Source organism: Oncorhynchus gorbuscha, linkage group LG10, assembly GCF_021184085.1.
Source record: "Oncorhynchus gorbuscha isolate QuinsamMale2020 ecotype Even-year linkage group LG10, OgorEven_v1.0, whole genome shotgun sequence".
NCBI classification, from domain to species: domain Eukaryota; kingdom Metazoa; phylum Chordata; class Actinopteri; order Salmoniformes; family Salmonidae; genus Oncorhynchus; species Oncorhynchus gorbuscha.
Genome location: NC_060182.1, coordinates 67,387,643 through 67,405,005, shown reverse-complemented (window position 1 = coordinate 67,405,005; position 17,363 = coordinate 67,387,643). Strand labels below are relative to the sequence as shown.

The window sequence follows — 17,363 nt, the reverse complement described above, 5'->3', positions numbered from 1 at the left end:
GCAGCAAGCTCCCCATCCAACCTGACAGAGCTTGAGAGGATGTACAGAGAAGAATGGGAGAAACTCCACAAATAGAGGTGTGCCATGTTTGCAGCGTCATATCCATGAATAACCAAGGCTGTAATCGCTGCCATAGGTGCTTCAACAATGTACTGAGTAAAGGGTTTGAATACTTACAGTTGAAGTCGGAAGATTACATACACCTTAGCCAAATACATTTAAACTCAGTTTGAACACTAGGCCGGCTGCGGTGTTCTGGATAAGTTGCAGGGGTTTCATGGCACAAGTGCGGAACCCAGCCAACAAAGAGTTGCAGTAGTCCAGACGAAGGAATCCAAGTGCCTTGATTAGGACCTGCCCGCTTCCTGTGTGAGGAAAGGTCATACTCAATGGATTTTGTAGAGCATGAACCTGCAAGATGGAGTCACTGCTTTGATGTTTGCAGAGAACGACAGGGTTCTTTGTACAATGGAAGGTGGGACATCATGGAGTTGTCAACAGTGATGGAGAGGTCTTGGAGAGGGCAGGCCTTCCCGGGAGGAAGAGAAGTTTTGTCTAGTTGAGGTTGAGCATGAGGTGGTGGGCCAACATCCAAGCTAAGATGTCTGCCAGGCACGCAGAGATTTTTAAAAATATATATATATTTTACCTTTATTTAACTAGGCAAGTCAGTTAAGAACAAATTCTTATTTTCAATGACGGCCTAGGAACAGTGGGTTAACTGCCTGTTCAGGGGCAAAACGACAGATATGTACCTTGTCAGCTCGGGGGTTTGAACTTGCAACCTTCCGGTTACTAGTCCAACGCTCTAACCACTAAGCTTGTCGCCACCTGGGTGTCAGAAGGGGGAAGCAGAAAATCAGTTTAATATCATCCAAATAGCCATAATAGGAGAGACCATGTCAGAATATGACAGAGTCAAGTGATTTGGTGTATAAAGAAAAGAGGAGATGGCCTAGAACTGAGCCCTGGGTGACACCAGTAGTGACAGCATGTAGTGCAGACACAGATCCTCTCCATGTCACCTGGTAGGAGCAACCTGGCAGGTAGGATGAAATCCAGGAGTGTGCAGAGCCTGAGAAGCCCAGCCCTGAAAAGGTGGAGAGGAGGATCCCGATGGTTCATGGTGTAGAAGGCAGAGGATAGATCTAGGAAGATGAGAACCGAGAAGAGAGCGTCAGCTAAGGCAGAGCGGAAAGCCTCCATGACACAGAAACGTGTGGTCTCAGTTGAGTGAGCCATCTTGAAACCTGACTGGTTAGGCTCAAGAAGATCATTCTGAGAGAGATAACAAGAGAGTTGGTCAAAGACAGCACGCTCAAGTGTTTTGGAAATAAAAGAAAGAAGGGATACTGGTCTGTAGTTTGATGTCAGAGGGGTCGAGTGTTGGTTTCTTGAAGAGCGAAACAACTCTGGCCATCTTGAAGTCTGAAGGAACGGAGCCAGTGGTCAGGGATGAGTTGATGAGGTAAGTGAGGATGGGAGAAGGTCTCCAGAGATGGTTTGGAGAAGGGAGGAGGTCGAGGGGGCAGGTTGTCAGGCAGCTGGACATCACTAGCCACAGAATTTCATCTGAAACTTTTTTTCAAAGTGGTTGACAAAGTCAGTCACAAAGAGGAAGTAGGGATGGGGAAAAGAGTTTCCCAGGGTTGGACCAGTAGTTTGAAATGTAGATTGATAGAAAGCAGCTTTAGCAGTGGATACACAGGAAGAGAAGGCAGAGAGGAGGGAGTGGATGGATTATAGATCATCCGGAAGTTGAATTTTGTCTCCATTTTTGCTCAGCTGCCTGCAGCCCTGTTCTGTGGGCATGCAGTGTCACTCAGCCACAGAGCAGGTGGGGAGGGGACAGTAATAGTCAAAGGATGTGGAAAGGGAGGAGAGTAGGGTAGAAGACAGAGACAGGAGGAACATTAAAGCAGAAGGTATAGATTATAGGATAGAAGAGGAGAGAGTAGTGGGAGAGAGAGAGCGAAGATTGTGACGATACCTGCCCATCTGGGTAGGGGCTGGGTGGGTAGCGTTGAAGGAGAGAGGTAGAGAAAAGGAAACAAAGTAGTGATCGCAGTAAGATTGCAGCAAGATTAGTAGACCAACAGCCTCTAGTAAAGATGAGGTCAAGTGCATTGCCTGCCTTGAGTGGGAGGGGACTGGGAAAGGGTGAGGTCAAAAGAGGAAAGGAAAGAAAGAGGTGGAAAGAAATTAATCCAAGTCAGGCGTTGGGAGGTTGAAATCACCCAGAATAATGAGTGGTGAGCCATAGTCAGGAAATTAGCTTATCAAGGTGTCAAGCTAAAGTATATAAATTGTTGAAAGATCAGTGTACATATTTTATATATATATAATGTGTTTAATACACTTGGCTATTTGTTCATGTAGTGTGAAATACAAATATATCACTGTACACTGATAGTTTTAAAAAATGCATGGGCAGCATCATTGCGTAGGACTTCCTATGGATTAAGGATTGATCACATATTTCCATCCAGGTCATCAGGAGGGATCAGCCAATTAGTTATAATGAGCAAACGTTCCATAACTGCAGGTGGAGGTAAATCTAGTGGTGAACGACTCCAACTGTTGGAGTCAACCCTCTTGTAGTGGAAGAATGAGAGAAGGTGATAATCGCAACTAGCAACTGGCAGTCTCATGGAAGTCACGCCAGGAGAGGTGTGACGACTAATGAAACTTGAATTGATGAAATGAACCTTAGTGTGAATTAAAATATCATATTTGGATTGTTTTAATAATTTATAAAGAGCTATGAATTCTGATATGTTTCATTGAACTGTAAGTGCTATGGATTTATTGTTACAGGGAAACTGTATTATTCTGTTTGTCGGATGGCGGATAGTTCAAAGAGGAGCGACACGGGTGTGCTCTTATCATACAGTGTTGAGGTGTGATTATTAGATTAGAGCAGTTGTTCCCAAACTTTTTATAGTCCCGTACTTCAAACATTCAACTTCCAGCTGCGTACCCCATCTAAGCACCAGGGTCAACGCACTCTCAAATTGCCACACACAAGCTATACGATACAGTTATTAAACATAAGAATAAGTGTTACATGGTCGCTGCCCATTAACAAAGTTAACCGTTTTCACTGTAGTGTCCAAAACGTCTTTCAAGCTCTTCAGGCATTCTCTAGGCATCAAGAGCCTCTCGGTGGATGCTGCAGTGTACCCAAGTGGAGTCGGGAGCAACTGCTTGCAGTTAATTATTTGACTAGGCTACCTGTATTTAACATTGTGTTGTTATTTCGCTGAACACTAGCTTAATTTTATGTTTGGCAGTGAAACGAGGCTACCTCACCCAAATATATAGTCCCGTTGGAGAATATAAATAGACTGTTTGAAAATGTGAAGGATTAAAACAAAGAAAATGTGAATCACATTTTTATTTGGCGTACCCCCGATGGCAGTTTGGGAATATCTGTAGAGAATGCTGGTGAAGTTGTATGCATTTTGTTTTAATGTTTTGGGCCATGCAAGGTTATATTAATTAGACGATAGGAGATATTTGGCGCTCTTGGAAGAAAAAAAGCTGGGCTTAAACCTAGATCATGGAGTCATTGGTAAACCGATCTCCTGACGTAATTTTGTATGTCATAGTGATTCATTTTATATGCTGTTAAGAATTAGGATATTTTGTATTATATTTATTGTGAAGATTTTTGGTATGTACCATTTGTTAATTGTAATCTTTTTGCGTAACTGTAATACATCTGATTACTTTTAAATGGATATGAACCGTAGTCCTCACATTTTGAGTAATATTCCTTGAATTATTATTTGATATGTCTAATGGTTAATATGATTGACAATATACATAGCATATATATTCGGTCTCTAATTGTGCATCTCTGAGTTAAAGTTAAGTCAATAATTTAATGCTAAGACATAGATTGCAAGATATTAACTCCTTGTTCCTCAGCCACTTAATAATTGCATAATGGTAAACATAGACTCTAGCATCTAGTATTCTGAGTGGTGACGCAAGGCTCGCAACCTTGGCTATACCCACTGATTACGATTATGGGTCTATAGCGTTCACATAATACTGGAGTCAGATTGATAAATTTAGTTTATTATTCAAAGTAAATTTTACACATCTACATCACCAATCTACACACAATACCCCATAATATAAAAGTACTCCATAATATAAAAGTACTCCATGCTCACAGCTACAGTTGAAGTCGGAAGTTTACATACACCTTAGCCAAATACATTTAAACTCAGTTTTTCACAATTCCTGACATTTAATCCAAGTAAAAATTCCCTGTGTTAGCATCACCACTTTATTTTAACAATGGGAAATGTCAGAATAATAGAGATAATTATTTATTTCAGCTTTTATTTCTTTCAACACATTCCCAGTGGGTCAGAAGTTTACATACACTCAATGTATTTGGTAGCATTGCATTTAAATTGTTTAACTTGGGTCAAACTGTTCGGGTAGCCTTCCACAAGCTTCCCACAATAAGCTGGGTGAATTTTGACCCATTCCGCCTGACAGAACTGGTGTAACTGAGTCAGGTTAGTAGGCCTCCTTGCTCGCACATGCTTTTTCAGTTCTGCCCACAAATGTTCTATAGGATTGAGATAAGGGCTTTGTGATGGCCACTCGAATACCTTTACTTTGTTGTCCTTAAGCCATTTTGCCACAACTTTCGAAGTATGCTTGGGTCATTGTCCATTTGGAAGACCCATTTGCGACCAAGCTTTAACTTCCTGACTGAGGTCTTGAGATGTCGCTTCAATATAGGCACATAATTTCCTTTCATCATGATGTCATCTATTTTGTGAAGTACACCAGTCCCTCCTGCAGCAAAGGACGCCCACAACATGATGCTGCCACCCCCGTGCTTCACGGTTGGGATGGTTTTCTTCGGCTTGCAAGCATTCCCATTTTTCCTCCAAACATAACGATGGTCATTATGGCCAAACAGTTCTCTTTATGTTTCATCAGACCAGAGGACATTTCTCCAAAAAAGTATGATCTTTGTCCCTATGTGCAGTTGCAAACCGTAGTCTGCCTTTTTTATGACGGTTTTGGAGCAGTGGCTTCTTCCTTGCCGAGTGGCCTTTCAGATTATGTCGATATAGGACTCGTTTTACTGTGGATATTGATGATGTTGTACCTGTTTCTTCCAGCATCTTCACAAGGTCCTTTGATGTTGTTCTGGGATTGATTTCCTTTTTTCACACCAAAGTACATTCATCTCTAGGAGACAGAACGCCTCTCCTTCCTGAGCTGTATGACGGCTGTGTGGTCCCATGGTGCCTCTTTGGGATAGGCGGGACGCAAATGTCTCAACTGGCCAATTGTCAGGGAAAATGCAGAGGGCCAGATTCAAATAAAATATTATAAAATTCAAACTTTCATTAAATAACACATGTAAGATATTCAATTAAAGCTACACTCATTGTTGGCACTCCAATATGTCCCATAAACATCACAATTGGTCCTTTTGTTCGATTAATTCTGTCCATATATATCCAAAATGTCCATTTATTAAGCGCATTTGATCCAGAAAAAAACAGCTTACAAAAAACACAACGCCACTACAAAATATTTCAAAGTTGCCTATAAACTTTGCCAAAATATTTCAAACTACTTTTGTAATACAACTTTAGGTATTTTTAAACGTTAATAATCGATCGAATTGTAGACGGGGCAATCTGTTTTCAATACAGGAAGAAAACAAACCGGCGTTACTTTTCACGTCTTGCGCAACTCACAAAAGTGTTACCCAGTTCCTAGTTGGCCTACTTCTTTATTGCACAAAGGAATAACCTCAACCAAATTCCAGAGACTGGTGACATCCAGTGGAAGCGGTAGGAACTGCCAAGAGGTTCTTAAGAACCTTGGCAATGACAACTCAGGGAACAGAGGGGGGGGGGGGAATTCTGAACAGTTAGTCCTCGGGTTTTGCCTGCTACATAAGTTCTGTTATACTCACAGACATGATTCAAACAGTTTTAGAAACTTCAGAGTGTCTTCCATCCAAATCTATGAATGATATGCATATCTTATATTCGTGGCATGAGTAGCAGGAAGTTGAAATTGGACAGGCTATTTATCCAAAAGTGAAAATTCTTCCCCCTAGCCCCAAGAGGTTTTAATACATGTGTACTATTGTTTGTACAAATGAACGTGGTAGCTTCAGGCATTTGGAAATTGCTCCCAAGGATGAACCAGACTTGTGGAGGTCTACCATTTTTTTCCTGAGGTCTTTGCTCATTTCTTTTGATTTCCCATGATGTCAAGCAATGATGTCAAGCAAAGAGTTTGAAGGTAGGCCTTGAAATACATCCACAGGTACACCTCCAATTGACTCACATTATGTAAATTAGCCTACCAGAAGCTTCTAAAGCCATGACATAATTTTCTGGAATTTTCCAAGATGTTTAAATGCACAGTCAACTAAGTGTACATAAACTTCTGACCCTGTGAAATTGTGATACAGTGAATTATAAGTGAAATAATCTGTCTGTAAACAATTGTTGGAAAAATTACTTGTCATGCACAAAGTAGATGTCCTAACCGACTTCCCAAATCTATAGTTTGTTCACAAGACATTTGTGGAGTGGTTGAAAAACTAGTTTATGACTCCAACCTAAGTGTATGTAAACTTCCGACTTCAACTGTTCATTCCTAGTGCCTGCATTATTGTTTGCCACATGGCCTTAAATTGTACCAATTCGTTTTCTCTGTCACTCATGCTATTTCAATAATGAAATAATAAATCATTTGATTTTTCCATTGTGTTAATGATAGTGGATTATTTGATTTTCAATTTCTAACACAAGTTTGTTTTGTTGGCACCCATTTAATTAGCCCCAAGGTAACCTTGTTAAATTTAGTTCATTCTCTTAAGTTGATGACTGTTCTCTCATTAGCTGGGAATGTTGTTTGAAATGTACAATACAACATACTTGATATGGTTATCAACTTGCGTACCCCTAAAATGTTTTAATAAAGTTGTGCAGGGTGTACTATTAGCATGCTAACACTCATTAAGACAGACTAGGATAACAAGTAGCATAGCTAGCCATCACTAGCCTTTACTGGTTGAAGTTGAAGTAACTTCTGAGTGTAATATTGTTGACTGATGACTATAATATATATAATCTACAACATTTGGACGAAAGCTATATGAAGACATCCAAACTATAAAAATAACACATATGGAATCATGTAGTAACAAATAAAGTGTTAAACAATATTTAAGATTTTAGAATCTTCAAAGTAGCCAACCTTTCTCTTGATGACAGCTTTACAGACTCTTAGCATTCTCTCAATCATCCTCATGAGGTCGTCACCTGGAATACATTTCAATTAACAGGTGTGCCTTGTTGAGTTAATTTGTGGAATTCCTTTCCTTCTTAAGCCAATCAGTTGTGTTGTGACAAGGTAGGGTTGGTATACAGAAGATGGCAAGAATAGCGCAAATAAGCAAAGAGAAACGGCAGTCTAGCATTACTTTAAGACATGAAGGTCAGTCAATCCGGAACATTTCAAGAACTTTGATAGTTTCTTCAAGTGCAGTTGCAAAAACCATCAAGCTCTATGATGAAACTGGCTCTCATGAGGAATGCCACAGGGAAGGAAGACCCAGAGTTACCTCTGCTGCAGAGGATAAGTTCATTAGAGTTACCAGCCTCAGAAATTGCATGCCAAATAAATGCTTCAAAGTTGAAGTAACAGACACATCTCAACATCAACTGTTCAGAATCAGTGTGAATCAGACCTTCATGGTCGAATTGCTGCAAAGAAGCCACTACTAAAGGACACCAATAAGAAGAGACTTGCTTGGGCCAAGAAACACAAGCAAAGGACATTAGACTGGTGGAAATTTGTAAATTTGTCTGAAGAGTCAAAATATGAGTTTTTTTGGTTTCAACCACAGTATCTTTGTGAGACGCCGAGTGGGTGAAAGGATGTTCTCCGCATGTGTGGTTCCCACTGTGAAGCATGGAGGAGGAGGTGTGATGGTGTGGGGGTGCTTTGCTGGTGACACTGTCAGTGATTTATTTAGAATTCAAGATACACTTAACCAGTATGGCTACCACAGCATTCTGCAGTAATACGCCATCCCATCTGGTTGGACTCTCATTTGTTTTTCAACAGGACAATGACCCAACACACCTCCAGGCCATGTAAGGGCTGCTTGACCAAGAAGGAGAGTGATGGAGAGCTGCATCAGATGACCTGGCCTCCACAATTGAGATGGTTTGGGATGAGTTGGACCACAGAGTGAAGGAAAAACAGACAAGTGCTCAGCATATGTGGGAACTCCTTCAAGACTTTTGGAAAAGCATTCCAGATGAAGCTGGCTGAGAGAATGCCAAGAGTGTGCAAAGCTGTCATCAAGGCAATTGTTGGCTACTTTGAAGTATATCAAATATATTTTGATTTAACATTTGCTAACTACATGATTCTACATGTTATTTCATCGTTTTGATGTTTTCTCTATTATTATACAATGTAGAAAATAAAGAAACCCTTGAATTAGTAGCTGTGTCCAAACTTTTGACTGGTACTATATGTGTGTGTGTTTCGTTATTGCTTGAAATCAGGCATGGATTAACTGCTTTCAAAGGTGAAAAATTGCTTCCATACCCCGCTTACGGGATTTTAGTTGAAAATGTATCTGTGTATGAACAAATGGGATAGATACAATGAGTCATCTATCATTCTCTATGTTCTCAACCTAACTATATAACTCCATACATATATATCCCAATGCTCAGGTTAATGCAGAGTTTAAGACAACTCGAAAACCCGAGTTAAAATTTGAGCATGTTTTTTGTTGTTGTTGCATAGAGCTTCTTAAGTTCCTATTTGGTTGATTCTGCTACTTTCCAAGTGGGACGCTCAAACTTTTTATCTTTCTATAAGATTCCAAGTCGATCATTTCACAAATCTTTTATTGGTCTCCCAAGTGGCACAGTGGTCTAAAGCACTACATCTCAGTGCAAGAGCCATAACTACAGTCCCTGGTTTGAAATCACATCTGGCTGTGATTGGGAGTCCCATAGGGCAGCGCACAATTGGCCCAGCATCGTCTGGGTTTGGCCGGGATAGGCCGTCATTGTAAATAAGAATTTGTTCTTAACTCCAATCAAAATCAATCAAATGTATTTATATAGCCCTTCGTACATCATCTGATATCTCAAAGTGCTGTACAGAAACCCAGCCTAAAACCCCAAACAGCAAGCAATGCAGGTGTAGAAGCACGGTGGCTAGGAAAAACTCCAGAGAAAGGCCAAAACCTGGGAATAAACCTATAAAGGAACCAGGCTATGAGGGGTGGCCAGTCCTCTTCTGGCTGTGCCGGGTGGAGATTATAACAGATTATAACATGGCCAAGATGTTCAAATGTTCATAAATGACCAGTATGGTCAAATAATAATAATCACAGTAGTTGCCGAGGGTGCAGCAAGTCAGCACCTCAGGTGTAAATGTCAGTTGGCTTTTCATAGCCAATCATTAAAAGTATCTCTACCACTCCTGCTGTCTCTACAGAGTTGAAAACAGCAGATCTGGGACAGGTAGCACGTCTGGTTAACAGGTTAGGATTCCATAGCCGCAGGCAGAACAGTTGAAACTGGAGCAGCAGCACGGCCAGGTGGACTGGGGACAGCAAGGAGTCATCATGCTTAACTGACTTGCCTAGTTAAATAAAGTTTAAAGCTCTTATGTTTAGATAAGAATTGTATACCTGTCTTGTACACCATTCCTGTGTGTGTTTAATAAAACATATTTGAAATAAATAAAGGTTAAAGAAATAATAATGGTCAAACATGGGCATAACCAGAGTATCTGTACACAAATAATACTGTTCCTGATAGCATGGCTTCCTCTCCAGGCAGGGCCCAGCAAGTGGTAATGGCAGGTGGAAGATGCTGGAGATCTGAATCCACTGCGCCTACATCTTGGCACTCCCCCCACCATTGTAAAAACATATTTTGGAAGATATAGAAATGCATATATTAATATCTACAATTAATGCATACTTTTAAATTATATTATGTGAGCTAAACATAAAAATGTATGACAAATGATTAAATGATTAAAAAAAGTTATAATGTTGAAATACATAATGTTGAAATGAAATACAAGGAATGTAGTCCTTGAAACATTGAATTGAAATACTATAGAATTTCATTCATTCTATGGAGGACTGCTCCTTCTGGGGAGTGTCAATTTGGCCTACTATTGGGTTCAAAGAATTTAATTGGCAGACACATAGACTGGTTAATTGTATAATTGGATCTGAAGACCTGTGTATTCATAAATTCCGAGTTGTCACGAATGCAGCATTTTTCCAACAACTCGCGTCACCATGGAAGCGATCCGTTTGTGTCATGTTGTATTCGCCATTTTGATGGTTCTGTGTGTTGGCTACGGCGAAGAATGTCTCTACAGTGCAGATAGCTAGCTAGCTAGCTAGTTAGTTTACAAACATTCAACATGAAGTCTCATACTGTTACATACATTTAACCGAAGAGATTAAGGAGATGTGTGCAACTTTTTTGTATGCCGGACGTCAAATTTGAACGACTAATCGGAATGCGAAGTCTGCATTTTAGTCTGTTTTTTAACTTCGCCAGCTAGCCGCCAGGTTTCTTCTACTAAGTCGCAATTCAAAGTCGTACGTTAAGCTAAAAGCTAGCGATGATATTGGATTTTATGGAAATCATACATCTGAAGAGGTACTGGCAGCGGCGTCGCCCTGACACGCTATTTCTAGACATTGAATGATTGCTTCCTAGTTATGCAGCTAGTTCGCTATGTTCGCTAATTTAGCTGAAATACAACATGGGCTTTCAAATACAACATTCCACCGTGCCTTTTTTCGTCATGGCTATGTAGGGGAACGCACAGCAAGCTACAAGTGTTTTTATTTTCACTCAACGTTGCTTTCACCGTTCACGTTCCAGTTGTCTCGTAGACTAGCACAATGAACCGTTATTCATAAGAAACTGCAAATGTCCAATCGAATCACCAAGACAAGATGATGAGTCAAAGAAACGGGCAATATTGTCCTCACAGAAATGTGATTGCTTCATTAGATTATTCCCTTTGACCACATCAAAAGGACCAGCAATTATGATTTTTGGATTGATACCCCAGGAGTTACATGAACAGCTCCTAGACCTTAAAAACTACCAAAATCGAACAAATGGTGTGGAAGAGCTGAAAAAACTCCTCTTTGGATTGGACTTGAAGCCAGTCCCCTCGGACAGTATTGTGGAGTTTATATGTTTTCTCCACAGACTTCTAGATGACACCAACTTCAAAGTCTTGTATGGCACTTTACAGGTGCTAAACCTACTCATCCAGAAATTGGATTACAATATAGACAAATATTTCAAACAGATAGTATGTGTTGCTCTGAAACCCCTTGGAGACAACCGTGCTGTCACCCGGAATGAGTACATGAATGTGTTCAGGCAGTTGACTAGAATTGTAGGGCCACAGAAAGTGTTAGACCTTGCAATTGGACACCTGAGACACAAGAACTCCAGGGTCAGAGAGGATGTCATCAACATCATCACAGCAGCTATGCTCACCCACCCCAAGAAGGACTTCAACATCCCCAGCCTCTGCTTTGAAGTTGCACCATACTTGGCGGACAGCAAGAAGAAGGTCCGCCATGCAGCCCTAGAACTATTTGCTGTTTTTGACCATTGCCTTGACACAGGGAAAAAACAGCCCCTAATGAAGGCTGTAGACAGAGTGGAGCTCAATGGGGATGTGGAGGGTCTTATGGCAGCTGTTCAAGCAAGAAGAGCCAGGCACATACTTCCCAGACTGTCCTCCGATGGGATGGTAGAATACGCCCTTCTGATCCCTAAATCAGGACAACGACGGTCACCACAGTTTGGGTCAGGAGCTGACCTGGAGTGGGTGCTCAATGGTGGGCGGATCAGCAGTGCCAAGAGCATCAAGACGGAACCAGACTCTGACAGGCTGTATCATGGTTATGGAAGTTTGGGCTCCCTCATCGATGACCTTCCATTGCAGAGGAGAATTGTCAGTGCAGGCAAAGGGAAGAACAAGCTTCCCTGGGAGAGGTCAAGCCTTCCTTCCACAGTGAACATCCAGCCATGCAGTACCTCTAACGGAAAATTCTCTGATCAGGTTGGTCATAGTTGACGCCAAGGTTACATCAAGCAAAAGTCTGCTGATGACACTTGTTTATCATTTAGCTTTTTTTATGTAGCAAAGTGTCATTCTAGGCTACAGGTACAATAATCTTATTTCCATAGTGGCACCATAATTACATGGAAGAAGGTGCAAATAGAATGAGGTTTGTGACCACCCAAAGTGAAAATCTGTCAAATATTAGTTTGCAGGAACCTGAAAGTTCACTGAAACAATAACACGCAGTATACTAGATATTGACAAAGGCTTGTGTTGGGACTATATGGAGTTGTATCCATAACTATTTGTTTGGCTGATTTGGGCAATTCCACGTAGAGGAATTATGTTTTGACTCCGATTTGTCACATTAAAGGGAAGGTAGCATACCCTTAACCACAAGTAACATATGGATATGCATTAGTATACTCATCCAATGCAAAGTTGCACCTCATTTTTCAAGTTGTTACATAAAACCAATCAGAATGCCGAAGTCATTTCAGAAAATGTTTTTCTGGGGTGTGATGTAATATGGAGGCCCCGGCAAGCCAGCCTATTCCTTGATCCTTGAAGGTTAACTCCAACAGAAATAACTTAAAATGTATAACCTCAAATTAAACCAAATCGTTTACACTCATGACTACTTGTTTCAATAACATTTTCAGCCAATTTACATGTTCATACTTTATAAATGTATTGTTAGAAATCAACTTGCAAGGTTGCTAGCCAACTAGCCTGCTAAAGTTAGCTCTACTAGCCTGTTAACATAAGCCCTATTGGCCTGCTAACATTAGCCCTACCAGCCTGCTAATGTTACTTTAGAACTGCATGAGTCAGCCATTTGCTATCAACACCTAGCTTACAGCTACATTAACCCTTTACGCTACAGACGATGTTGTGAGAAGACCGATTTTCGGGATGTCTCATGGTCTGACAAACGCCACTTGCTCTGTCACCTTTCACCACAGATGCAAAATTGTGACATTGGCTGATGGGGTGGAGTGAGACGCATTCAATGCAAAAAAACAGATGTGCATATTATGTATGTGCATATTATGTGTGTGAGCAAATGATGATGTGAGTGTTTGTGTGTTGGAGTGTCAGTGTGCATGAGTGTGTAGGGCCCTAAGAGTGCATAGAGCCAGTGCAAAAATAAAATACAAGGGTCAACTCAGTCAGTGTAGCCTTTGTGTTAGCTATTTAGTTAGTTATTTAGCAGACATGGTTTGGGGATGGAAGCAGTTAAGGAGCCTTTTGGTGTCAGACATGATGCACCGGTACCGCTTTCCGCGCGGAACCAGAGAACAGTCTATGGCTTGGGTGGCTGGAGTATTTAATGATTTTTCGGGCCTTTATTTTTTCACACCGGGCCTGATATCAAGCAGGGAGCTCAGCCCCAGTGATGAAGCCCCCCTCCCCCGTTTCCTTTTGTCCACGATCAGCTTTTGGCCTTACTGACATTGAGGGAGAGGTTGTTGTTCCGGCACTACACTGTTAGGTCACTGACCTCCCCGTAGGTTGTCTCATCGTCACCTGATCACCTACCACCGTTGTGTCGTCAGCAAACTTTATGATGGTGTACGAGTCGTGCGGGCCACACAGTTGTGGTTGAACAGGGAGTACTGGAGGGGAGTAAGCACACACCCCTGTGGGGCCCCTGTGTTAAGGGTCATAAGGGCGGTGGTGATGTTGCCGCTGACCCTCACCACCTGGGTTCGGCCCGTCAGGAAGTCCAGGATCCAGTTGCAGAGTGAGGTGTTCAGTCCGAAGGTCCTAAACTTGGTGACGAGTTTGGAGGGGACTATGGTGTTGAATGCTGAACTATAGCCAATGAACAGCATTCTCACGTCAGCAAAAACATAACACCTTGAGTTAAAAATATATATATTTGGGATATTGAACTACAGTAGGTGAAGTGGATTTACATCCGGTAATCGAATCACATCATTGCTCCCTGATCTGTACCATACAGAAAATTATAATTCTCGATATGAATATCATTCCCTTCATGGTGTTGTATCCTAATAGGTACACAAAGGTACAAAATATGCAATGTCCTTCTTTTGCATATTTGAGTATACGACGCACTGGCTATTATTGTAATGATCTCCGCCCCCAAACAATACCACATTCAGTTGGTCCGAACCAGACCAAATTTGAAACAATCATAGACATCTGTTTCACAAGTTTGGACACCACAGTAGAGTACAGTAAAGTATATATGTATAATACAGTACATAACATTCTACTCTAGTGCTGTACTGTACAGTGTAGGGTTGGCCGGTATCTAGATTTCCATACCGTGCCATCTCGGGATATACGTTATTACCGGTAGTGCACACAAGGGGCGCAATTTCTTTGCTGAATGGTAAAAAAAGCCCCAAAAATGCCACTTACCAGAATGGTAAGAAGTACTAAGGAATCCTCATAGTGGATGCTTGGTAAATGCTAGCGAACCAGGGACCTTCTGCACACATCAACAACAGTCACCCACGAAGCATTGTTACCCATCGCTCCACAAAAGCCGCGGCCCTTGCAGAGCAAGGGGAACTACTACTTCAAGGTCTCAGAGCAAGTGACGTAACCGATTGAAACGCTATTTAGCGCACACCGCTAACTAAGCTAGCCGTTTCACATCCGTTACACAAGTGTAACTTGATCACCTCACTTAATTTGCACTACAGGACTGACTCACCTCAAGAAGCTCCCATTTTGCACGTTCTTTTTTGTAAACAAACACACGTGACTGGCTCAAACAGCTTTTTGGGAAACTAGTACCGGTAGCTTCATAATGAAGGCAAAATTATGAACGCGATCTGCTTTATAATATAATATATGCCATTTAGCAGACGCTTTTATCCAAAGTGACTTACAGTCATGTGTGCATACATTCTACGTATGGGTGGTCCCGGGGATCAAACCCACTACCCTGGCGTTACAAGCGCCATGCTCTACCAACTGAGCTACAGAAGGACCACCTATTACCTAGTGCACAAGTTGACTGCAGGTATTTATTTATAAAGTACTAATATTCAAATATCAAAAAAATTAAAAGACGGTATTAGAAAATCGTACAGTAACTATGTGAGCTTAATACAGTATTACATACATTTTGTTCTGGGATTTCTAGTGTAGCTTGTCAGCATCATATAGCAAAACATCTTAGATTTTTATAGATAACTTTTAATAGTTTGTAGCTCAAACCATTCTGACTACAGAAGTTTTTGTAAAATGACCCGGGCCTCTTCCCAGATCCCGGGCCCCTTCCAGATCCGCCCTTGTCTCACAAACACCACTCTAGCACAGCCCCCATTAATCACACATACTAATAGTGGGTATCTATGGATGCAGAAGAAATACACCAATCCGATTAGAAGTCCAAAACATGCCAGCGTTACGGTGGGACTCATTGGGTTAAGGGACATTTCCCTTCTCTGCTTCAACTTGAGTTTTTGTAAAAACTACTCTACAGATATGGCTCTTTTACAACTTGTGCTCAAAATCTTTACAGCCCTGAACAACAATTAGTACGCTCTTGATATCTTTCTAGAATTATCCAAAGTGTTCAACACCGTTTATTATGAAATATGACTCGCTAAATTGCAGTATTACAGTTTTCACGATTATACATATAAATGGCTATATAAATCTGTTTATCATAGAGAACAATTTGTATATGCAATTGTTTGTGCATCTACCAGGGCCAATATATCCTGTGGTGTTTCACCCCTTGGACCTTTGTTATTCCTAATCTATATCCATGTCCTTGCTGCTGTGTCTGCTACCGTTTTACCGTTATTGTTACTTATGATACCAACTTCATTTTATCACACAAGAATTTCAATTCACTTATCATTGAAGCCAACTCCAGCATGGCACATTTTATGAATGGTTCCAGATAAACTATCTTTAAATGCTTAAAAAAATCCAACTTCATTGTATTTACTGGTAAGAATATGAAATATTGTTTTTCTTTTAAAGGGCCAGAATTTCAATTGGTGGGAATGAAATGGAGCAGGTTTCATCCTCTAGATTCCTAGGTGTTCTTGTTGATGAAAAGTTGGCCTGTAAAGATCATATTCACTTTGTCTGCAGAAAAGTTGTGAAGTCCGTTGGTATCATCAGAATGATTCATGGTTTGGTTCAGGCTTGCTTCCTAACACACACTATACTATAGCTTCATTTACCCATATCTCATTTACTGCAATATTGTCTGGGCCAGTACATATGCTTTCTACCTACACAAATGACTCATCACACAGAAGAAATTGTCAAGACTAGCCGCCTCTAACGGCTTGGCTCCATCTGCCCATCTGTTTTAGCCAATACAGTGAGTTGCTTATCTACAACATTAATATACAAGAAACAATGCACCTTCATCTACAAATACACATACCTCCCAGACAGCCTACCTAATCCTTTCAATAGATTCTTCCAGGTTCATTCCCAAATCCATGCAAACACACAGCGATAACCTTCACCCTCCCCACTGCTGCACCTCACATAGTCAATTCTCTATCAGATACAAAGGTTCCATACTCTGGAATTCTTATATTCACATTGCCAAAACATCATTATTCATCAATAACTTAAAGCGTAGACAAGGGGTCAGACTGAAAAATCAAACTACATTTACATTTAAGTCATTTAGCAGACGCTCTTATCCAGAGCGACTCGTTCATGTAGCTTAACTCTCTTACACACACACACACACACACACACACACACACACACACACACACACACACACACACACACACACACACACACACACACACACACACACACACACACACACACACACACACACACACACACACACACACACACACACACACACACACACACACACAATTAAACATGTTTTTTCTTGTACAGTTGAAGTCAGACATTTACATACACTTAGGTTGGAGTCATTGAAACTAGTTTTTCAACCACTCCACAAATTTATTGTGAACAAACTATAGTTTTGGCAAGTCGGTTAGGACAACTACTTTGTGCATGACACAAGTCATTTTTCCAACAATTGTTTACAGACAGATTGTTTCACTTATAATTCACTGTATCACAATTCCAGTGGGTCAGAAGTTTACATACACTAAGTTTACTGTGCCTTTAAACAGCTTGGAAACTTCCAGAAAATTATGTCATGGCTTTAGAAGCTTCTGATAGGCTAATTGACATAATTTGAGTCAATTGGAGATGGA

General features: G+C 40.9%; 1 protein-coding gene across 3 annotated transcripts in view; it reads left to right on the top strand.

The window, feature by feature from the left end:
* The first annotated feature begins 10,366 nt into the window (after nucleotides 1-10,366).
* Nucleotides 10,367-17,363, top strand: part of LOC124046392 (TOG array regulator of axonemal microtubules protein 1-like) — a 37,443-nt gene continuing 30,446 nt past the window's right edge. For 2 of the 3 annotated variants that reach the window (XM_046366721.1, XM_046366720.1), the window contains exon 1: nucleotides 10,369-12,156. In XM_046366721.1, coding sequence (XP_046222677.1) covers nucleotides 11,122-12,156 — 1,035 coding nt within the window. In that variant the 5' untranslated portion in view covers nucleotides 10,369-11,121. Of the gene's footprint in view, nucleotides 12,157-17,363 lie in introns of all 3 variants that reach the window. The other variant, XM_046366722.1, reaches the window with a different exon arrangement.